The 23,271-nt window shown below is 41.4% G+C and overlaps 1 protein-coding gene and 1 long non-coding RNA gene across 4 annotated transcripts in view; one reads left to right on the top strand and one right to left on the bottom strand.

Moving 5' to 3' along the window:
- Window positions 1-50: 50 nt before the first annotated feature.
- On the bottom strand, window positions 51-6,311 carry LOC142601017 (uncharacterized). The gene is made up of 4 exons (XR_012834568.1): window positions 6,174-6,311; window positions 4,381-4,541; window positions 2,134-4,200; window positions 51-222 (listed from the first exon to the last, which is right to left on the bottom strand). It is a non-coding gene; the product is annotated as an uncharacterized LOC142601017 (long non-coding RNA).
- The window catches only part of PCMT1 (protein-L-isoaspartate (D-aspartate) O-methyltransferase), a 35,641-nt gene continuing 18,339 nt past the window's right edge, over window positions 5,970-23,271 (top strand). For 2 of the 3 annotated variants that reach the window (XM_075748423.1, XM_075748424.1), the window contains exons 1-4: window positions 5,970-6,252; window positions 18,408-18,512; window positions 19,634-19,665; window positions 21,382-21,486. In XM_075748423.1, the coding sequence (XP_075604538.1) occupies window positions 5,985-6,252; window positions 18,408-18,512; window positions 19,634-19,665; window positions 21,382-21,486 (510 nt within the window). In that variant the 5' untranslated portion in view covers window positions 5,970-5,984. The remainder of the gene's footprint in view (window positions 6,253-18,407; window positions 18,513-19,633; window positions 19,666-21,381; window positions 21,487-23,271) is intronic. The other variant, XM_075748426.1, reaches the window with a different exon arrangement.

The raw sequence follows: 23,271 nt of genomic DNA, 5'->3' as shown, positions 1-23,271 counted from the left end.
GGAGAGGAAGGAATAAAGAAAGAAGTAAATTTGCCAGGTATTTACCTGTCTGCTCTGCTGGGCTGCCTTCCCCTCATAATGTCACCCATATGTCTCATCTTTGCAAGGTCGTCAACTTTTATTTTCTCAAAATCAGTGACTTTTACAGCAAGTAATCATCTCTGGTCTAGATGTGCTTTTAAATATCTGCAGGTGATACTCCTCTCTCTGTCAGATTGCTACCTGTACAGAAAGAAGTACAATAATATTTTTTTTGTGTCCCCAATAGCATATTAAATCAAACGAGCACACATGTACTTCCTTTATCACGTTTCACTTGAGACCTAAGCAACTGCGCAATAGAAAGTTCAGAGGTTAGTTGTAAAATGAGCTAAAGGCTGACATAGCTATGTGGTCATTTCGGATGGGACTATCTGTCCAGTCACTGCAGTGCAGTAAGGGACTTTCACAAGCACCTTCCTACTTCTACAACCCGGTTTTCTGCTGCATTTTTTTCAAAGCTGCGGCTGCCAGCTCTGTGAGGTTCTGTCAGGTGGACTTAGCAGCATTAGCAGCAGTGGCTTGGCCAAACTTTCACCCATGTCACTGCAGTTCGCCTGCCAAGCCATCTGTCACGGTTTTTCTATACAGCGTTCTTGAGTTCCTCAAGTCTGCTATGCCGTTTTGTAATCCTTCAGATGTGATACCAAATCAGTGATATTTTATATGCTTTGTGCATCATTTGAACTTCAGTTGTGAGGAACAGTTGTTTGGGTATTTTGATTGGGTTTTTTTTTTTCATAATTATACAGCAGAATCCAACACTGAACATAGTCAAAAAGCTGGATGCCATTGTAGTCTGCTATACTGCAAGTCTTAAACCAGCTTCGTTGCATGCCGCAGTAGCATTATTATTATACAGTAGCCAATACCTCTGGTGCCCTGTATTAAGCTGCTAACAGCAATCCTGCAAGTCACTGTCAACTGCAAGGGTATTTTCAGCTAATTCTCATAACACTTGTGAGAAAGGTCAATAGGCAGCCTCGGAATACAGCTGCAGAGCAGATACCTAAAAGTGAAAGAGATAACACTTTGGGATTATCAAAATGTTTTATTAGGCAAATATTTTTGTTGGTTACTTTGTGATTTCTGTGTGTATTTTTCCTCTTGTGCTCTTGGATGGTTTCCTTTTCATTAAGAGGGAAAGAAGAATCACAATTTTTCTTCCCTGTCTTACACTTTTTTTTTAAGAAAATGTTGGCAGAATGTTATGTGATGGAGGAGAGAGCTGTGATGGATTTAGGGCTGCTCTGTAAACCTTTAAATATACTCTCTGTGTTTGATCACTATGAAAGATGTGTACTGTGTTAATAATTTTTTTTCAGTGTAATAGCAGATTTAAATAAACAAATAAAAGAAGGAAATAAACACTGGGAGAAAATAAGCCTCATCAAATATTTCTGAGGTTGTCAAAAAGGACGTTATGTCTAGATGAAACTGACCCTGGGTATTGCATCCAAGCCTATTAGCTAAGACAACGAGGAGCATCTATGGATTATCCTTAAATGTGGCTAAAGCTAGGAGTGTGAATGAGAGGGAAGAAAACCGAAAGCATGCCTGCCTCTCTGCCAGAGGTTAGGGGGCCTGGGAATGAAGGCACTTACTAGATCAGTGGATGTACTAGGGCAGGATAAAGCTAATTCTGAACCCTATTTGCTTATAATCTGCTTTCCTCCAATTATCGTTCAACAATATTTTAAGTTATTTGGAGACGCCATATTTACTGCTGGTCATAACTCCTGGAGTTGTGCCCAGTTCCATCTCTTGAACAAGTGCTGTTGCTGTGCAGGGTACTGCAGAGCAGAATGAAGAGCAGAGTGCCAGGCCCTGGCTGCGTTCATAAGCCTTTACTTGCCCTCACCTGGGGCTCCTACCTGGGCTGAGGCACCGGCTCCTGGCCTGAGCTGTGTTGTAGGAGGGCCTGTGTCCAGCCACATCCCTGACTTGGTGTCTGGCTTGACTTGGGGCCTGACTTGTCACTTTGCTTGATGGCAAAACCATTTACTGTTCCCAGCCCTGCTCTGCTTGCCTTGCTCGGATACGGTGGGATAGCGTCCTGCTGTGTGGCATTGTCATCCCTAGCTCCAGGCTCACCTTCTCTCACGGAGTGGTCCCAGTCCTGCGGCTCCCTAACACAGAGTCACTGATGTGCCTGGGTTCTTCTCACCTCCTCTTTGAGTGCAGGGCTGGGAAAAGAGGGATGCCGAGTTCAAAATAATGTGAACTTCTGAAGTGGAAATACAAAATGAAGGCACGCACCAAAATGGCTTGAGATTACAGGAACAGAAATTAGATGAAGGAGAGTGATTAAGTTAAAAACAGAATGAAGGCAGGGACAGGAGTGACTGTAGGTGTAGAAGCCAGTTAATGTGGGGCTTGGGGCATAACTGAGGAAAAGTTCAGCAGGAACATTTCACAAGGAAATTTCTGATTGTGGTATGTATATGGAGAAGCAGATGGGATCAGACAGTGATGATCAACTTTTCATATGCTTTTTAAATTACAAAAAAATTAAAAATCTAATGGGTTCTTGAGGTGGGAGGGAAGGGATGAAACAGAAATAGTAGCATGGAGGGGTTTATATATAAATGTATGTAAGTACTGCTAAGGGATTGAGATGTGGGTGCATGTGCGGAAAAGGAGAGACATCTGACATGTGCTTAAAATTAGTTGGGATCTCCATGTCAGAACAATCAAGTGACGGCCCACTCTGGCTGCTGGCGTTCCCGTGCCTCTTCCCTAATAGGGCTGTCCATGCACCAGCTCCCTGGAGGGGCTAGGGAGATGGCTGTACCTGTAGAAGATGTGGGTGTCTGCAACTGACAGTGGGCATCCAGGGACCAAGGTGCTTGTGCTGATTTGGACAAGTGAGGGGGAAGAGGACACAGGAATGCTGAGTATCAGAGCAGATGGAGAGTTTCCACATGAATGCTGATGGCCGGAAAACATTTTTTTTATTATTATTTCTGCTTGTCTTTTACTCTAGTGTAGAATGTCTATGTTCCTTTTAGTTTTATCTTAACGGATATTCTCTTAAGTTTAAAAAATGGACTTATGGCCTGGTGCTATAGAGCAGAAAGAGCTAAGGACTCTCATGTTTGTTTACTGCATGAATGGGTGCATCCTGCCACTATGGGTGCATGTTAGTTTCTCAGGGCCCTTTGAGGCAACTTGGCTTGTCTTAAAGTTCCTGGAAACTTGCAGAGCCAATGCAGTTTCCTTCACACATGCCTGATATCCATCCAAGACACCCCAGATATCGCTTAGGAAGGCTTACACTTAGTTCTCTGTCATTCTCTGAATAGTCATGCCAAGAATGTAGCCAACAGATGGACAATAGGTGCATTCAGTCAGAAAGTGCCTGGGCAAGTCTGCACGTTCCTAGGAGATAAAGGTGGGCTCTTTCTCTGTGCTCTATGACAAGCTTAACCCTAATTCAAGCTGGTCCTGGTAAGCAGTGTCAGTTTATATGTAAATGGTTTCTCTTGTGTTTCTGGTCTCCCAAGGGGGTAAGTATCCCTGGAATGCTTTTAAACATGGGCCAGATAGTTTCTTGCCAACGACCTCTCTATGTGAGAGCAAAGCAGTTTGCTTGCATCTGACAACAGAAAATGTCTTTTGCATTTAAAACAATGAAGTATTTTTGTGTGTGTATTTTTACAATGTCTGTCTGTTCTCTGTATTTGCTGCCCTTTGGGAATTCCTCTAACTCCATGGCTTCTTTCCTTCTCTCCCAGCCCACAAGATATAACAGGGAGACCTTTTATATTCTGGGGCAGGCTGGGAGTCTCTCACAGACTGTAGAGTGGTTGCCAGATCATGCTTAGGAGAAGTTAGATGGAGAATACAGAATGAAGCAGTGGATCTGTCTCCAGGATTAAAAGAACCGGATGGGAAAGGTCTGGGAAGTCTATGGATGGGACCTGGTGTATGCATTGGGCAACTGCCAGACTTGCCCTGGATTGACTGCTAGCCAGAAAAGCAGATTCCCACCTTCACTTCATTTTCTTCACTTGAACTGGCAATGATGGGATGGAGTATATGCGCTTGTGTGGAACTGGAACAGGTTCATCCCTCCCAGGATGGTTTCTTGCACAGAAGACGGTATCTGTGTCTGCCATGGTGGTATGTTAGGCTGTGTGTGTCCTTATATCAGGAATGCTTTTAAGAAACAGTATAATATTTGAATTTGTATCTGCTGGATGATACCTTGTTTTCTCTAATATTTATACAACATACTAGTGATAGGGCCTATCTGTTCATCGTTATGTATCGCTATTCTCATGTTTCAAAAGAAAAGAACTGAAAACCGTGCTGTCTGGTAACAAGTAGATGACATACGTGCATGGTTGCACCTGGTTAAGAGAGGAAACGCTGTAAAATTGCAGTCCTGGGCATGTGGAAGCTGGTTTCACAGGGACCAGAAGGGGGCACAAGTGCGAAAGTCACAGCACTGACGGTAGGTTCCCCGAAATCGTCTGCAATCATGGAATTTGCTTTCCCTTAAAAACAATAGAAACACATATCAATAACAGGTGGCAAATGAATATTGGTGGTAAAATTAATCATTAAGGAGTTTAGGGAGTGCCCAGGGATACCACATGACTAGGAAATTAATTACATAGTTTTCTGCATTATGCTACAGGCTGCGGGAGGAACCTGAGTTGCTGCTTTTCCCTTAAGATTGCTGCTTCATCGTGTGCCTACGCTGGGACAGAGTAAAGGCCGCATCGGATGTATCCGTTTGCCATTTGTTATGTTCTGAGCTACTGATTTCATGACCTAGACGCCTTTTAAAACTAATTTTAATTTGTAACTTTATTTTACAACAGCATCGCCCTAGTAACAGATCGTTGGTACTCTGGCAGCCTTTAGCCATACACGCAGGTGCCGATTCTCTTCCATCCCTCCCCGACTGTTTGTGTCCTTTCCCGGCGCTCGGTCACACACACACCCCCCCCCCCCCCCCGGCAGCCCACCGCCGCCTCGGGGGCACCTCCCGGGCCGCCGGGGCAGGGGCGCGCCAGCTGACCAATGGCAGCCTCCAACACTTAGGCCTGGCCCCCGCGGGCTGGCCGTGGCCAATAGGAGCGCCCTATGCAAAACGCCGCGCCGCGGGACGGCGGTAATTGGCTGCGTCGCAAGGGTGGCGAGGCGCGCGCCGGGCCGCTACGGGGGGGGGGGGGGGGGTGGTGGGTGGCGGCGGTGCCGGCGTGACCGGCAGGCTGGGTCCGGGTCGGGCCCCGCAGCTCCAGCTGCCCGCCAGCTTCTGTACGCGGCGTGTGCCGGCGCCTTTCACGAAAGCGGCCAAAACTGGGGGGAGGGAGAAGTACTGACGTGCCGTTTCGCTCCCTCATTCATTAAATGGAGCTCGTAAGCTCACAGACCCGCGCCCACAGACCCGGCCCGACCCGACGCCGCCAGCGCGGGATCCGCGGCCTCTGCAACCAAACCCGCCATCCGGGAGCAGCCGCCGAGCCCGCGCGCCTGGCGCCGCAAGCTGCAGCCGGGGCGGAGGGAAGGGAGCGGGCTTGGGTCCCGGGCCCGGGCGGCTGGGCTCAGGATAGCGCTACCGGCACCGTGGCTTGGTCAAAATGTGTTCTCCGCGCCCCCAGCGCCGTGCGACGGCCACGCGCTCGTGTGTTACCGGGTGTTCACGGCGCTACTGCGACCGCGGGGGGAGTTGGGGGGGGGGGAGGCCGGTTCCCCCCGCGCGGGCTGCCGGAGCAGCGGAGGGGCGGCCCGACCGCCCTCCCCTCCGCGCGCAGCCCCCCCACATCGGCGGGAGGGAGGGGAGCGGCCCCTGACGGGGCGGCTGCAGAGCAACCCCACCCCACCCCCTCGCGCGCGGGGATCTCCCCACGCGCGCCCCCGGGGGCAATGGGCGCGCATGCGCGGGGGCCAGCGCGGGCCGGCGGAACGGCGACAGCGGCGGCGGCCGGAGAATGTCGGGCGCGCGGGGCGGTGGGCGCGTGGCCCCTCCCCTCGGCGGGCGCGCGGCAGCCGCAGCGGCGGCGGCGGGGGGGGGAGGAGGAGGAGGTGGCGAGGAGGCGGCGCCTGTGTCGGCGCTGGAGGTTGTGTCCTTCCTGGGGAAGCTGCTGTGCGCAGTCGCGGCGCTGAAGGCGGCTCTGTACCTGCTCCGCAGAGTGTGTCTAGCGATGGCCTGGAAGTCGGGAGGCGCCAGCCACTCCGAGCTCATCCACAACCTCCGCAGTGAGTCCGGGGCGGGGGGCGCCGGCGGGCGGGGCCCGTCTCGCCTCAGCTGCGGGGTGACCGTTACCGGCCGCACGCACTTCGCATTCCCGCGGTGCCCGCCCAGCCGCCAACTGTCAAGGAGCAGTGCCGGCGGGGGGAGGAGGCGAAGGCGGCGCCCAGCCGGGGGGTGTGTGTCTGGGTGTCCGTCCGGGTCCCTCCCGGGAGGGCGCGGCGAGCGCTCCCGCCGTCCCGCAGCCGGGCGGAGGGCGGCGGCCGCTGGCGCAGGGCGGGCCGGGCTGGGCTGTTGTTGCGGGAGGAGATGCGGCGGGAGGGGCGGTGCCCGTGGCGGTCCCGAAGGGGAAGCGCTGTGCGGCGGCCGCGGCTGTTGTCAGCCCGTCGCCCCCCCCACCCCCCTTCCCCGGCCCCGTTCCCGCCGCCTTGTCCCCGCCTGCCCGCAACGCTGTTGTGCGAGCTGAGGCGGGGCCGCGGCGGCAGCTCTGGAGGGCCCGTGATCTTCCGCACGCACCGGGTTCGGCGTCCCTCCGGCTTCGCTCCGGCCGTCTCTGCCGGGTCAGCACGGCCGCTGGGCGGGGGGAGGTGGGGGCGGTGCCCCGAGGCCCCTCACAGGGCGGGCGGGCATCGACCGTCCTTCGGGCCCTAGCTAAAGGCAGTGAGAGCTGCCCGGGGTTGGGAACCGCGCCGAAGAGGCCGAGGTTGCTTTTGTTGGGTGAAAGTGGCGTGTGGCAGCAGTCCACTCGTGAGGTCCGAATGCTCGCTTTTGGCCCCAGTCCCGAGTTGCTCCTTTCGAAGAGGTGGGCTAGGTCTGCTGGGAGAGGAGAGGAGTGCAGCTGCCGAGGGTAGAGATTCATGCTGTCGCCGAGCTTTCCGGTGACTGCCCGGGACGTGGCGTTTCTTGTCCTTACCGAAGGTTTGTGCTGTCCCCGTGCTGCGTGTGGAAGGTTTTGGGCGGGTGCTCTTCACCAATGTACTTCGGTGCAGGTCTTCAGGGTCACTTACATGTGATCCAGGCTGAGAGGACGGGGTGATAACACCTCAGTTCAGAGCTTCCATTTTTCATGTTAGCCTCAGATTAATCTGTATTAGATACACTTGTAGTGTCTGTTTTCTTTACTCCTAGTCTTTCCTTTCCTCCAAGTCTGTGTCTCTGTGTCCTAGACGTAAAAGGATGTGGTTTTGGAGCCTGTATTGTGGTACTTGTCTCCTATTTTAGTGATGCTGCAAGACCACAGACAAGTTCACCTGTTTGCCCTCCTTGCTAGTTTTGAGACATAGGAGAATCATTCTTGTTGTTTTCTCCAGTCTGGTTATGTTAGTTCCTCTGGTGCTGTGGTCTTTTCCAGTATTTTCTTTTGCCAAGTCTTCCATCCAGCAGGGCAATATATGCTGAAGTGACTTTCAGTTTCACTGTAAAAACTGCCCATTTAACAAATAAATAATAACTTCTCTAGTTACAGAGTTGCAGTGCACTTGTTTGTTTGTTTTATTTGGAACTGTAAGGACTAGAAATACTGTTTTAATGAAACTCTGTTTCCTTACACAGCAGAAAACTTTCTCATGTAAAAATGAATGTCAAGCTCCAAAATACATCCAAAAAGTTTTTATTGCCAGAATTGTCTATGGCTCTGAGAACCTGAAGGCAAAACTGCTTTCTTTGTTGATTAAAACAATGGCAGCATTTTTCAATGCATGGAAACTCTTTAGGGCTTTGGGAAGAATAGTAATTAAAAAGCTAAAAACCATTATAGTTAGTACACAACAATAGTAGTATAGGAGGAGGAAAGTAAACTAGAAGTGTTTAATACTGTAATCTCAAAATATACAATGATGGTAATTACTTGGAAAATTACAGTCTGTAATTTCCCCCCCCCCCATGTTGCATGTGTATGTCAAAATATTATGAGGGGTGTTAAATAGTGGATTGGAAATAAAATGTTGCAGAGGCACAGAAGCTTTTAATTTTGCAGTAAAATTGTGGTGGTCACCTCAGTGGAACTCCAGTGATGGTGTCAGGCTTTATCAGTGCAGAGCAGTTGCAGGATTAAGACCGTAACTTTTAAATAGGAATTCACCAGGTAAGATGATACTTTGTTGCTGAATTTGGGAACAAGTTTAGAAGAAAGTATCATTTCATATGATGTATAATTCTCTTGGATATGTTTTTAACAAACTTAAAAATCATTGGTTACAGAAAGACTAAAATGTTCTAGAGAAATCATTTTGAGTAGTAGATCCCTCAATGTATTTTAACTTTTTTCCTCTCTAAAACCAGCTAAGTAGCATAGCAGTTCTGGCATTTTTATTCTAGAAGAGCATAAGGCAGATGAGGTTAATTTGATGTTGTCTGAGTGTTTGTTTTGTGTGTAATTTGCATAAAGGAAAATAAAGGAAATAATGCATGTTGTAGTGATACAGTGTTTTCTTCTGTAGCAAGGCCTGGTTAAGAGGTTCTTGCTCCTGCCCTTAGACCACACTTCACTGTTCTTATAGAACTGCTTGTGAGGGAGGCTGTGTTGTGAGACTGGGTCACTTTCTCATTACACTCCCCTTGCGAAACATCAAGGTTTAAACTCATCAATGTGTATAAGCTGTCGTACTATTGTAGTTAGAGAAGCAGCGAACTTTGTTATGGGTATGAGTGGGCTGGGGAGAATGGGAGCTTCTTAAACTGTTTTTGCTTCCAAATGAAAACATCAGTGGAAAACTCCTGTAGGCTACATATTCTTTTCCTTTGAAACAGCTATAAAGATTATTCTTCATTGTAATTTGTTATTGACAGTTACTAACTCTTCTATTTTGTGGCAATAAAGCACTCTGATTTAACGAAACTGTATTAACATATGCTCATTGCTCTTTTGCCTTAACGATAGAATTAACTTTTCTAGAAAGGTAACAATCCGTGTGTTAGAGCAGTGATAAGTGCTTTTGTGTATTTGCATGCAGATTTTGGCAAGTATTCTTTACAAGTCTCCTCTTTGGTTTCATGTCTTAAAAGGGACAAACAAATGAAGAGGGCCGTGGAACTCTGCAAATTTTTCAGTGTGTACTTAGAGACAAGTGACTGAAGAACATCGCATGACTTCTTGTTTTGTTGTTTAGCTGCTTGTTGCATTGTAAACATGTTCTTGCACTGTTAATTTGAGGCATCATAGACATGCAATTTATGACATATGCAAAATAAACTTGCTTAAAATGCACTCTTTTCTTCACAACAGAAGTGCTGTCCTTGAATGTGCTGTTTCCACGAGGAAAGAGCTACTTTATTTTCCAGTGATTCTCAAAACAAAAAAGCATTTTTTTAAATGAGAATTAAATCTGAATGTTTGATTCTGCCACCATTAGAGCTATCTAAAAAAATATTTTTCACCTTTACAGAGTAATTTTTTCAGTCTTTGCTTCTTTCTTGCTGAAAATAGTTGAACGTGTGCCTTCAAACTTCAGGAAACTTTCCTCCTAAAAATACTTAAATGAAGATCTTTTAGCAGATAACAATTCTAGGAAATTATCTAAATGCAGGTTACTGTAGGTTTAGAAATCATGCTAAATGTAGAAATAATTGCCTGTGTTTAAATACATAACTGTGACTGGAGTTTCTTTTTGTTATAACTTAGTGTATAGGGATGCTGAGAAAGCAGGAAAAGACTGGGTAATTAGTGACTTATTTACTGTTATGTTGCTTGATTGAAGAGCTTTGGATGCTAAATCTGTCTCTTTTTTCTGCCCCCATCTCTTTATCTTCAGTTATCCACTGTTCTCTCATCTCACTATTGGGTCATTTTGATCTCCTTCTGTCTTTTATACTTGAGCTCTTGCCAACTCCTGTTATTTTACACGCCAACATCTTAGAAATCAGCTTTTTTTCCCCACCTGCAGAACTGAAAAATTGGTCCCTGTCCAATTCACAGTCCATCAAAGTTAATTAAGTTTCCTTATCACATGTCTCTTTCTCTCCTCCAATCAATATGGTATACTGTCATATGACAATCTTTACTTATTTCTCTGATCATGTTGTGCCAATGGTGTTATAACCACATATACATGCTTTTGAATCCACATTTCATGAAGGTGAATTCACTCTGGCTAAAGTGCTGCATAATGTTTTTAGCCATCTGGGAGTTTGTTTCCTGCTCTACTCTTTTCTCTTCCTCATCTAATAATCTAAACTGTCACAAAAGTTACATCAAGCCTATGAAAGATTCACATACGACCAATGACTGTCCTCTGTGGACGATTAACAGCACGCCCCTCAGTATCATTGAACCTGGTAGCTCTGAAAAGTACCTCAGCCTATGTATTGACCCATGGGCTGGAATATCAAAACCAGAACTACTGGAAAAAGTGAAGAGGTGGTTACAATGGGTTAGGAAGGCTTCGTTGAAGACATTTCAGAAAGTTGACATATTGAAAGGATATGCTATTCTGTGATTGATTTAACAGAGCAGGCTGGTGTAAAAGTTATGTACCTGGAAGCCCTTGATTTGGCAATTTGAGCTGTTGTCAAGGAATGGCTACATCTACCAGCATGTACCTGTGATGCCATCCTGTATTCCAGCACTTGGGATGGAGGCCTGGGTATTGCTAGACTCTTGGGGCTGATCCCTAGTGTACATGCTCAAAGACTACACAGAATTGTGTGATCTTTGGATGAGACAATAAGAGCAGTCATTTGGCAAGAGGGTATTGAGAAAGAATTTGAAAGATTATGGATTGCAGCAGGAGGAGATAAGGATAAAATTCCATCTATTTGGGACCCTAGAGTGGTCATGGTGATTTCAGAGGAAGTAGGCCATGAGGAACCAGTCACAGAATGGGAGATACCCACTCCAAAAGTTATTTTTCCGTGGCCCTGTAACTGGTGAAAACAGGAATTTGTGAATTGGACTAAACTTCTATCCCCAGGCTGTGGAATTTCCAACTTTGAGAAGGATAAAATCAGTAACAACTGGATTGAATATTACAGAGGCATTCCTCACAGAAAGCTCATCACATCATTACAACTAAGAGCTCATGGCTACCCCACAAGAGAATTTCTGGCAAGGGGCAGACAAGAAACTCAAATCTTGTCAGCGTTGTCAGGCAGAGAATGAGACCTGCTCTTGTGTTATTGGATACCGCCCTGCAGTGCGAGGCACTAGGGTTAAGAGACATAACCAACTATGTGAATTGTTGGCAGATGATGCAAAAAAGAAAGATTGGGTAGTATTCCAGGAGCTGCTGCTTAAAGATGAACAAAATAAATTGTGTTCTTAACTGGTTCTTTGGTGGTGGTGTATTTTTTTTCCCTTAATGTTAGACAAGGTGTTGATGTAATGTTAAAAACATACCCATTCTTTCCCACAACAACCCCAAAATTCAGTACAACAAAGTCCAAGTCCTCAGTCATCTATGAAAAAAAGAGGACATGTTTTTGGTTGTGTATTTATATTACAACATTTTATAATCAGTCATTTTAATTTAAAAATGTTTAGTTGTTTAGTTCTTTTGTTTGGTTGATTCCCCCCCCCCCCCCGCCGGTTGCGTTTAAAGGCATAATACTATTTTTTTTTCTGGTAGTTTTAAGCTGCCTAATAATCCATAGTAAAATGGAAATAATTATGCAAATCTGTCCCTTACAGGTGATTACCCTTGCTTGTGGGCATGTTAAAAATAGGGAATCTCATATGTTTTAGTTTCAGTATAACTTCAAGTTTTTCTTTTAATGCTACTGTTTATTTCATCCTGATGTAGTACTAAGAGCTATTAATAAGCTTGGAATGAAATGCGTAATGTTTGTATTCTTTTGAATGATTGTTTCTGTGACTATAATACCTTGAAGTCATGTTTGTTAGTGTTATGATAACACTTTTTTAAGTAAAGTTTTTTCTTAAGACTGTTACAATATGAGGTTAATTTTATTCATGTTTTTAATTTTGATTTAAATTACCAAATTTTGGCAAAAATGGAGTAAACTCTTTCAGAAATTGAGACCAGTAAATTTTTGAAATAACATCTCTCCTGGACTGGATGACTTGTGAGTTATGGTTTGAGACTTCAGAGCCTGATTACTTCAACATTGGACTTGAGTACAAAATAGTTTTAAATGCTTGCACTGTTGAAATCTAAAAGAAATGGTCAGACAAATACAACTTTAGAAATTCTTCCTTATTTCTGCTAGTATGACAGCTTTATGTCATTTTGTCCTAAGAGTCGGGGTCATGTTTTGCTGATCTCTTGATCCTCCTCAGCTTTTGCATAGTACTAATGCCTGTTTTAGTGGAACTGACTGTTCATGTGGTCTGGCTGCTGGTCTTGACAGCATTGGCTTTTCTGAAAACAGATCAGCAAAGTTGATGCATGGAATATGCTCAGTAAGGTGTAATATGTGCAGCATCTGCCTTTCTTTAAAGATCAGCTAAAGCTATTGAAGCAGTCTTGCTGCAGGCCTTACTGTGAGGAGAGTTGATTATCTCTCTGTCTTATCCAACTAAATTTATCTTAACCTCTGCAACAGTTTTTACTTATTACTGATGGTTGTTGTCACTTTGTATCCAACTCTTCAGTTTTGACGTTCCATGTGATTTGTAGGTGAAGTTCAGCCCTCTCAAGCATAGAGAGATCAAGATGTGCTCAGAGGTGAAGTCTCCCTCATCTGCACACAGGCGTTAAAGCTCATTGGAAAGTGCAGTTCTGTGTTCTTGCAGGCTGAACCCAACCTTAAAGTTTTCATGTACTCCCAAAAGTTTCTTCACTCAGCTGCTGATACAGATTTAGACAAAATCAACATAGCCAGCTCAATAAATGTGAGTACATTATGGATGGCTTTTATGATTAAAATATTCACTATATGACTATGAACAAAGAACTAGCATTCCTTTTTCCACCCTCAGAGAAGAAAATGGTTAATAATAACTTTGCAACATTGGTCTGCAGTATGAGGGAGCAATAAAGCTGTGGTTAAATATGCCTAAATTAGTCATCTGCAGACTTTCAGATACATGAAAATTACTAGAGAGCTCTTATCCATTATACCAAAATGGACAGATTGTTTTTGAAGGTGATCATTATTAAATAGGGAAGAAGTACTCCCATAAAATAGAAGTGAAATTTTGGAGGGTAAGAGTGTATTTAACTGAGTCTTGAGGCTGTATATGAGTTTGTTGTGTTGAACAAATTTGGTTCCCATGTGGTTTTATCTCTGCATGTTTTGAGTAGCATTTAGATACTATTTTTTTATTATTATTTCTGACCTTTTGGAATTTTCATGGGATTTGATTTTTGTGCTTCATTTCTGGACTCTTAAGATTAGTTCTGATGGACCCATACTGTCCTCAGTCTTTCTGTCATTGTGTATCTGAACAACAGACTCTCAACTAATTCCAGTTAGTCGTATGCAACATTCTGTTTGAATAACGTGTTACTGTGAATCCAAATCATAGTGATAACAGATGTGCAGCTTAGCATTTGAGGCAGATACTCTGAAATTATCAGCAAAGCACAAGAGGCTTGTATGTATGAGCAGTTTAAAAACCACTTGTTTGCAAACACCTACTTTCGGTTTCCTTAGCACAAAGAGCTTTGTATGGTTTAGGGTCAGTGTCCTTTATTGGATCTTGGGATGCTGATCCATCACTTCTTGTTCAAAGTGCTTTCTTTGTGTTCATGGCTTACAATGAAATCTTCCTATGCTCATTACTTAAATAAAATGCTATTAACTGAATTGCTTGCTTTCCCACCTTTTTCCTTCCTCTCACCACACAAAAAGGCCCTGACCTTAAAAACATGAGTTGATCAGCTGCTTAAAAACCAACTAACTTCACATTGCTTGAAAATCAAGATGTGGTTCTGTTCCAGCCCACTTTCCTCTTGAAAGTTGCTGGCTGTTTGTGTGGGTCAGATGGAGACATCTGGAAACTCTCATTTGTCATTTTAATCTACTTGATTTCATCTTTTGTAATACAGAGCTGTATGTGCTTTGCATGGTGCTTTAAGACCTCAATATGGTTCTAAAATATCACTGTTGTGCTGAAAAGTCATCTTAAGTGCTCTGCAGTAGTTATGGACAAAATAATCTGGGGAAAAGCTGAACTATGTGGATGCTGAAATAGTCACACAGTAAATGGTTTTGGGATCTGCATGAGCATGTTGTTTATGTAAAGCCAGTGACAGGAGGTGTTTGAATAGCTGTTTATAGTTTGTATAGTTAGCTTGTGTGATGGATTTTATCATGTGGCAATGAGACATCCTTTTTCTGATCTGGAAGCTAGTGTTGGTGTAAATGTTGACTGCTACTATTTTATGGTTTGGTTGGAAACTTGTTTGATCAACAGTCAAGATACTATCACTGATGTAAGCAGTTCTTTGAAAGATAAGCAATTCAGTAATGCATTTGTTGCTAAATAAAAAGATAGATTATTTACTTGTTGCAAGTTCATGTTGTCTTTTCAGACCTTAGCTCTCCCCCCCCCCCTCAGCTCTCTGACAGCCAACTGCCTAGTTTCCCAGGTTACATTCGACAGTGGTATATTTCCACCACCAAATCCAAGGACTGCTCTGTGAGCTCTTTTCCTGTTTTCATGGTGTTATTTGTGGAAAAGAAGCAGAACAGAGTGAGTTTTCAAAACATGCTCCAATTATGTCAAGTTGCCATTGCCACAGCCGCTGCACAGAGTAATTCTTGAACTTTGCAGGCCGTGCTCCACTCTTAAGTGGTTACTTTTTGACTTCAGCCCTTTGAAGCTTAGGAGTTGTGCTGATCTAATAAACAGAATTTACTTTTGATTTTAAGCCTTAAGCTAGTGTGTTTGTGTATTAGCCTTTGCTTGTAAACACTTTATAGTTTAATATCTGATTTGTTTGCAGTACTGATAATCAGAGTCCTGAAACCCAGCAGTCTCCTCAAGGAGTCTTCTGTGCACATTAACATTGGAAAGGATAATCAACCTATATATATTTAATTGTGAAATATTTTCCTGCAAAATATAGCTTCCTTTTAAGATGTAGAAAATGTTTTGCATTGGCATTTTTTAAATAAGTAATTTACTGTTGATTATCTTGGGTTTTTGGCACTTAGAGATGGCATGAAATGAGAGTGTCATCTTTGCAATGTAAACATCTATTATTGGGGGTTTTTTTAGGGGATATACTTATTTTCTGGACTTCATTCAGAATCTGACAGAGATTGTTACAGAGAGAATAAAGATCCTGACGGTTGTCTTGGGATTGACTGCTGCAGGAAGGAAAGGACTTTCATTGGAGTTCAGTACCTTTCAGTTGCTGTGTTTCTCTATATTCAATCATAAAATTAAGAAAATTCTTTCTGTTATCAACACAGAAAAAAAATGCTACAAAGTCAATATTGACTTTACTGTTTAGAACTTGATTGCTTGTCTTAATTCCCACTTAAAAATTGTTGTGGTCTCCATTGTATAATAAGGAAATTTGAAAAGCAGACTTAATCTATGGGGCATAATGCAATACTCTGTAATTCCACATTCATAGCTAAGAGGGTGTATTTTTTTATCAAGAGGGAGCATTATTCAGTAATTGAAGTACAGGGCTGAGTCGCAAGATCCAGCTTCTCCCCCTAGTTCTGCGGGGGATTCTGAGTATGTGTAGCTTGCTTAACTTCTTATTTACTGATAAAAAAAGATGACGCTAATCAAAAGCAGTCCAACAGTTGGCAAATCTCAGGAGTATTTGCTGAATTAGAGCATCCTGAATGCTCAGAATTTGTGGAATATTAGTAGCTACTGTTTTCAATTTTTTTGGTCATTTGCCTGTCAATGTAAGCATCGTACTTTATCAAGTTATATGTACTTTGGCTGAAATAAAGTTTTGTGCTTTGTTTTGCACAGACATCCACAGACAATCTCTACCATAGAGCACTTATAGTCTGATTAAACAAGTTGGGGAAAAAATGGGTAAAATATGCAAGTAATAGAATGGAGGCAGAATAAAATCTGTAAATGCTGAGAGGAGAATTTACTTTCCACTTCTCTAAGTGGAAAGCTGACAGGAGTAGATGGGAGAGGTGGCAGGCATGGAGTTTTGTAAAAAGGTGAAACGGATTATGGGTAGTGTGAAAGAAGAGGTTTGGAAGAAGCCTGCAGTCACAGCAGTACAGAGAAGGCCCCCTGAAAACTAGTGGAGGTTCTCAGCCTTACCATAGGGCCCTGCAGTTGTTCTTCCAAGCTGGAAGCTTGACCTGTATATTCTTTGAATGTTTTTTTCCCCAGGGCACAAAAGGAAAGAGTAGATGGCTAGCTATAGCTTCTAGAATGCATGCATTTATCTGCACAATACACAATCTCAAGTAATAAATCACTATTTTAGATCTTTCCTGAATGTTTCTCAGTTGCTGATTTTCAGCCTCCCCTCTGCCCCCAGAACCTTTATCTCTTCACTCTTGTTATAATCAGCTTTGTTCATTCTCCTGCCTCCATTATTTTTTACGTACATTTATTTTAGAGATATTATTTTCTTGGTGATACCTAATGATACTCTAACAGTAAAATATTTTCAAATTTTTTTTATTATTTCTATGCTTCTGTTGTGGTTTAACCCTAGCTGGCAACTGAGCACCATGCAGCCACTTGCTCATTCTCCCCTGATGGGATGGAGGAGAGAATCGGAAGAGTAAAAGTGAGAAAATTCATGTGTTGAGATAAATACAGTTTAATAGGTAAAGCAAAAGCCGCACATGCACAAGCAAAGCAAAACAAGGGATTAATTCACCACTTCACATGGGCAGGCAGGTGTTCAGCCATCTCCAGGAAAGCAGAGCTCCATCATGCGTGACAGATACTTGGGGAAGACAAACACTGTTACTCTGAACATCCCCCTCTTCTTCCTTCTTCCTCCAGCTTTGTATGCTGAGCAAGATGTCATGTGGTCTGGGATATCCCTTGGGGTCAGCTGTCCCAGCTGTGTCCCCTCCCAACTCCTTGTGCACCCCCAGCCCGCTCACTGGTGGGGTGGGGTGAGAAGCAGCAAAGGCCTTGGCTCTGTGTGAGCACTGCTCAGCAGTAACAAAAACATCCCTGTGTTATCAGCACTGTTTTCAGCACAAATCCAAGCATAGCCCCATGCTAGCTACTGTGAAGAAAATTAACTATCCCAGCCAAAACCAGCACAGCTTTGTTCACAGAACTGATACACAACTAATTCCAAGTGGTCAGGGGAAAACAACTTTTTTTCTTACTATCTTATATTGCTAGTGCCAGTGTGTTTGTTTTCTTTTGGGGTACAGTTTTGCTCAGTGAGTAAACTAATGAACTGCTGCAAATTCCTGCTGTCTCAGATTTAAAAACTTGCATTGAAATGAGGAGTTTTCTCTAGCTGGAACTGTAGTATACAGTTCTAAGTCAAAGCACAGGATATGTGTAGTCTGTGAGGGGAGTATATGCTTTTTCAGGGATTTATCAGCTATAGAAATAATTCTAAAAATGAATTTTTCTTTTCCTTTATAATTTGATAGTATTTTCCTATTGCAGTTCTATTTGATACTTTGTCTTCAGTCCAAAAAGCAAAAAAATGTTTGGGGGTTATTTTGTTCTCTGAATTGAAGTCTCTGTTATATAGGATAACTAAATCCTGGACACAGGTAGTAGATAAGAAAAAACAAAAGCAAATCCCATGATTGATATGGGGGACTCTGTAGGAGTTTCTTTACAAAAGGATTTTTTTTTCTTTTGCCAACACAAAAGAGAAACCAATCTTGAATATGAAAGTGTATATATACTGAGCAAGGATGCTGCAGCTCCATGTTTCTAACCTGCTTTTGTATATTTTTCAATAATTACTCACGTAGCTTCTTAGAATTATGAAGTATATGCTTGGTGTGTAAAGTAATATCAATTTTTTACTGTGTTTTCAGGAATGGCAAATGTCTGCATGAACTTGAGTTTTTCTAGGGGGTAGATCTTTGGAAATGGTCTCTACTGTTTCAGAAAAACACCTGTAACTGCTGGGAAAGTCTTGTTCAAAGTTCACTGGCTTGAGCATTGTTTGATCTATGGACCTCAGCTTAAATTCTAGTATGATGAGGATTAGAGTGTTAGAGAGGGTAAGGTAGCATGATTTCTCACAATATTAGGAATATATCCATGTATTTCACATGCTCTTTCATTGCAGAAGAGAAACAATGACTTCAGTTTTATTTATTTGTTTATTTGTAGAAAATGGAATAATCAAATCAGACAAGGTATTTGAAGTAATGCTGGCTACCGACCGTTGCCACTATGCAAAATACAACCCTTATATGGATTCTCCACAGTCTATAGGTAAGAGCATCTTGTAAATGATTGAGATTGTTCTAATTTGCATAATTGTGACTGCCTTTGTCATGTATATGTTAAGAATGCAAACATAATTATTTAAATTTGGAAGCTTGTTTAGTTCTTTATCAGTTTATTCAATATCTTTCAACTAAGTTTCAATTTGTTATGGAATGCAATTGTCATACTCACATATATCAAGTAGACAGATGTTCTTTATTCAATATTGATATGTGTAAATATGTATTTATTTTTTAAACCAGCAACTTGTGGTAGTGCAGCTGATGTTTAAATACTGAAATTGTTTGTATCCAGTTTACGTCGAAAACAGTCTCTCTCTTTATGGAAATGCTTCAGTTGAGATTAGTGCGGAGTTTCTTAAACCTTTACATGAGATTTTTTTTGTGTGTGTATGAAAATAGGCTTTAAATGGGAAGATCTACTGATAGGACAGTTGTTTCCCATCCAGACCCCAGTTTTACCTTTCCAAGGCAGGAGAATGAATTATGCGAATGTACTACCTTCTTTTTTCTTGATTGCCCATCGTTAATAGTGAGTGGTGAAAACTATGAATTGTATTAGGATTTTATTAGTTGTATAGGAAAATTCAAAAATCTTTTAATATACTTAGTCAAAAGCTTATATATTTCCACAGAAACAAATATAGGTGAGTGTTCCTCCATGTTTTCTCATAGGCGTGTGCTGTTTGCAAAATAGATGAGGTTATTGCTCCAGAAGTTCTGTGGTCCCCACCACATCAAACTCAAACTAACTAATTAGGTTTTTACACAGGGACTGAGTGAAAAAGGCGTTACATTATTCTGGGAGACATTACTCTTCTGAATTCAGCATACTTGATGAAGCTAAGACAATATAGTGAGAAAAGGGACATTGTAACTGAGATCAAGGATAGAATCTTTTTTTCCTGTCTAGAGTTGACATGGCATAGCTCTCAGATGATGTACCTTAGCTCACTTCTGAAGTAGAGTACCTGTGTAACCATTTGGGTGGGTGGGTGTAGTGCCCTGAATGTGAGCAACAGTTAAGGTATTACATTTTATGGTCAAGATAAAGTTTGTAAGTTCTGAACAACGATCAACATGTTCTTCCATTCTCTTGTTTTACAGGTTTCCAAGCAACAATCAGTGCTCCACATATGGTAAGATTTAAACTTATGTGATTAGTATAGGTGATTTTATAAACATCCAAATGCTTCTGAAATAAAATATTTATCTTAGTAAAGTTAATGAACAGTTGATTGCAGTGGTGCTGTTGTGAACTGACTAGTAGGAGGGCACAGAGAAGATTGAGCCAGACTTTTCTTGGAGATGCACACTGCTAAGATGAGGGGTAGTGGAAAAAAAATGCAACACGTGAAACTCTGATTAGTTTCTAGGTTGAAAAAGAAAAAAAATCACATTCAAGATAGTTAAGGTTTTACAGATTGTGGAAATACTGTTCTTTGATATATAAAGCAGCTGACTGGACAGGGCTCTAAACAGCCTAATTTAAATTGCCCCTGTGTTGAAAGAGGATTGGACCACAGGATTTCCAGAGATGCTTTCCAAACTAAATTACTCTGACTCTGTAATTTATAAAAATACAAGAATTTAGGAGTGGATAACTGTGATTTCTATGGTATGGTATTGCTATAATGCCTTTAATACTTTGGACAGGAAAAAAAATTGTACTGACATGCAGGGGTTTTTGCCAAGTGGTTTGAGACAAGGGTATTCATGACATAAATCTAGCACAGACATAATTTTTCTGTGTTTCTTTATTTGAGATGAAGGATAAATAGAAGTGTATGTTCTTGCAATGTTTGGAACGTGTCAAAACCTAGTAAGTCTGTTCCTCTTGACTAAAAACTACCTAGTTGGGTTAGACTTTACCTAGTTATCAATATTAAAAAAATCAGGAATTTCATGTAGAAATATTAATGATTTTATTAAAGGAAAGACATGCAAAGAAGTACTGTGGCTAAGTGAGAAAATAAGTATTAATTATGTTTTCAAAATTTTAACTCACCTAAGTCATTATCCCTGAATTATCCTATGCTTAGCACTAGTAGTATATGAAGTGTTAGAGCAAAAAGAAAATATATCCTCTGAGCAAATGTTAACAATACATGTTCTAATTATTTCTGTTTTCCCGGTGTGATGGATTAAGTTGTAAGAATGTCGTAACAACTATGTCTGAAATATTAAAGAACGAATTGTTTTTTTTCAGTGTGTGACCTAAGTTTAGTTTATGTACTGGTCCACCCTGTAGCAAAGCAAAACTGCTCATGAAGTGTGTCTGTAGACTACTACCTTTCATATATGAGCCTGTCTGCCTTTGTTAAAGACAACCTCTTTTTCCTATCCTTTGATTCAGCAAGTGTGCAGGTAACATGGGGTAATTTTAATAGTCATTTTCCTTGATGCTCCGAAACTACCTTCTTCCTAACTAGCCTCTGTTCCAGCATACTTCAATGTATATGGCATAATGATCAGCTAAGTTGTTTATGGGCTATATACTGCTGGAACAGTAAGAACCACCAGACCTGAAGAGAGTTAAATTGATTTATGGTGTCTCTCCCAATAACTATATCTAAATTGAGTGTATGCTAGAAGCTGGAATAGTCAGATGAGTTTATTTCTATATATACTAAAAAAAATTATATATATACACACACATAATTTGTTGAAATCAATGAAACAGCAATGATTATATCATGTACTTAATGCCCCCCCCCTTTTTGTAATAGAAAATAATTCTGAAATTTCTTAAACGAATCCTCAGTGCATTGCTCAAAATCACTGAAGAACATATATTGGGTAAAATAGACACTTAAAATATTTTGGAATTTTCTGTCTCTGTTGTCTTCTCTTAGCATGCATATGCTCTTGAACTTCTGTCTGATCAGTTACATGAAGGAGCCAAAGCACTTGATGTAGGATCTGGAAGTGGAATCCTTACAGCATGCTTTTCACGAATGGTGAGATATTTAGTTTAATCACTTGACCATCAGAAATGCTTGAACTGCAGCACAACTGAATTAAAGGGGAGAAAAAAAAAAAGTATCCTTTGTACAGTGGACTGATGTAGATTATACAGAAAATAATTTACTCTCCTGGGTGTGATTAGTACCCATTTCTTACCATAGCTGATACTAGATGTTTGAGTTAAAAGGTCCAGTAAATCATGTGATAGTGAAGAAACTGCCTAGAGGGGAAGTTTTTTTTCCTTGATTACATTTTAGTGCTTGCTTTATAGCTTAAAGGAAGGAGATGTTTGTCTTGTCCAGCCCAATTTTTACATTATTCTTGTGTGGCTATGAATGTTCTCATAATCAATTGTCATGTCTTCCCACTATGATGACAGCTTAGCGAGACCTAAAAGAATCCTGTTTCCATAGGAAAATATATTGTATGTGTATAAATTGTCTTTGAATTTAATTTCTTTTTTTTCTTGTTACTATATTGCATGAGCATCAGTGTAAGTATCCATTTAATATTTTCTAAGTTAGATATTAATTTATATTCTTTTTACATCCTTTTCAAATAACTTAATCTCTGGGTTGTTCAACCTATATGTAAGGAATTCTCTGTTGTTCCACCCTATATTACATCAGGAAAAAAAGATGAAAAAATTTGTTTTATGATGGCTGTAACTACAGCACTGTTAGACTAATTTATGTAGCGGAATATAATTGGTGGTTCTTTCTCCATTCCAAGACTTTATTATTGCTTTCTAACTAGCAGATATCTTCATTAAGCTGCCAACTAGATTTTTTTATATATATATATATATATATATATTTCTGATAAATTAATTTGGAATATGGTGATGCATAAGATAAGTTCTCATATGGGATTTTTTGCTACTTAGTTTTCTGTTTTCAAGCACCGATTTGATAAGTCTGCAAACACTTCTGGCTTCCTGTGTTAAGCATTAGATAAGAAAGCTTAGGTCTAGGCAATACACTAGCAAAAGTATTTAGGTTTAAGTGCTAGCTGCTGTTAACAAAACAAAAAAAAAAAAAAAAGAGTTGAAATTAATTAACCAAACTGCAGTTTAGAGGAAATCTTAAATGTCACTTATTCAACTTTCTACCTATTATTTTTGGTCTAACTTTGTAGTCAATAATCAAGTGTTAGTAGCATGCATGGGAACTCCAATCCTACAAGTGTTAAAACTTTTGTCAAAGTTATGTGTATTTCTCAATTAAAAAGTTATGAATGCATAGAGGAATAGCCATTTTAGATAAGATGTGATAAGATGTGATATAGCTATTTCTTTTAAAATAGCTATATAAGAATAGCTGAAAACATCTGCAGAGAAGTCGGAATTACCACAGAAAGGAAATCTCTTTCCACTTTTGCTGAAGTTAATGACACAATCTTTTTATTGCCATATGAATGTCATGTTCCTCTTCTGAATCCTCCTTGGTGGTATGCTGTGGAATGCCTTACAGACATTGGTTTGTGAAACATTAAATAAATGCTTTTGTTCTGTTTGATAGCGTTATTACTGTGCAACACAGATCTTGCTTCATCCATTTGAATGAATATAGATAAGACAATATGTACTGCTCTGACTTACTTTCTCTGTAAAGTTCTTTCTAACAGTAACAAAAGCTTGAAAGAAGTGTATTATAGGGAATGATGGTAAAGTGTTTTGCTATCAAAATTCAATTAGGGACATGCTTACTGGATCATGTGGATGTTGCTTCTCAGTCTACTTGAGACCTAAGAATGAACAGCTCACGTTTGCGGCAAAG

This window comes from Balearica regulorum, chromosome 3, assembly GCF_011004875.1.
Source record: "Balearica regulorum gibbericeps isolate bBalReg1 chromosome 3, bBalReg1.pri, whole genome shotgun sequence".
Taxonomy (NCBI): domain Eukaryota; kingdom Metazoa; phylum Chordata; class Aves; order Gruiformes; family Gruidae; genus Balearica; species Balearica regulorum.
Note: the sequence above shows the minus strand (reverse complement) of the source record. Positions and strands in the feature narration are given on the sequence as shown.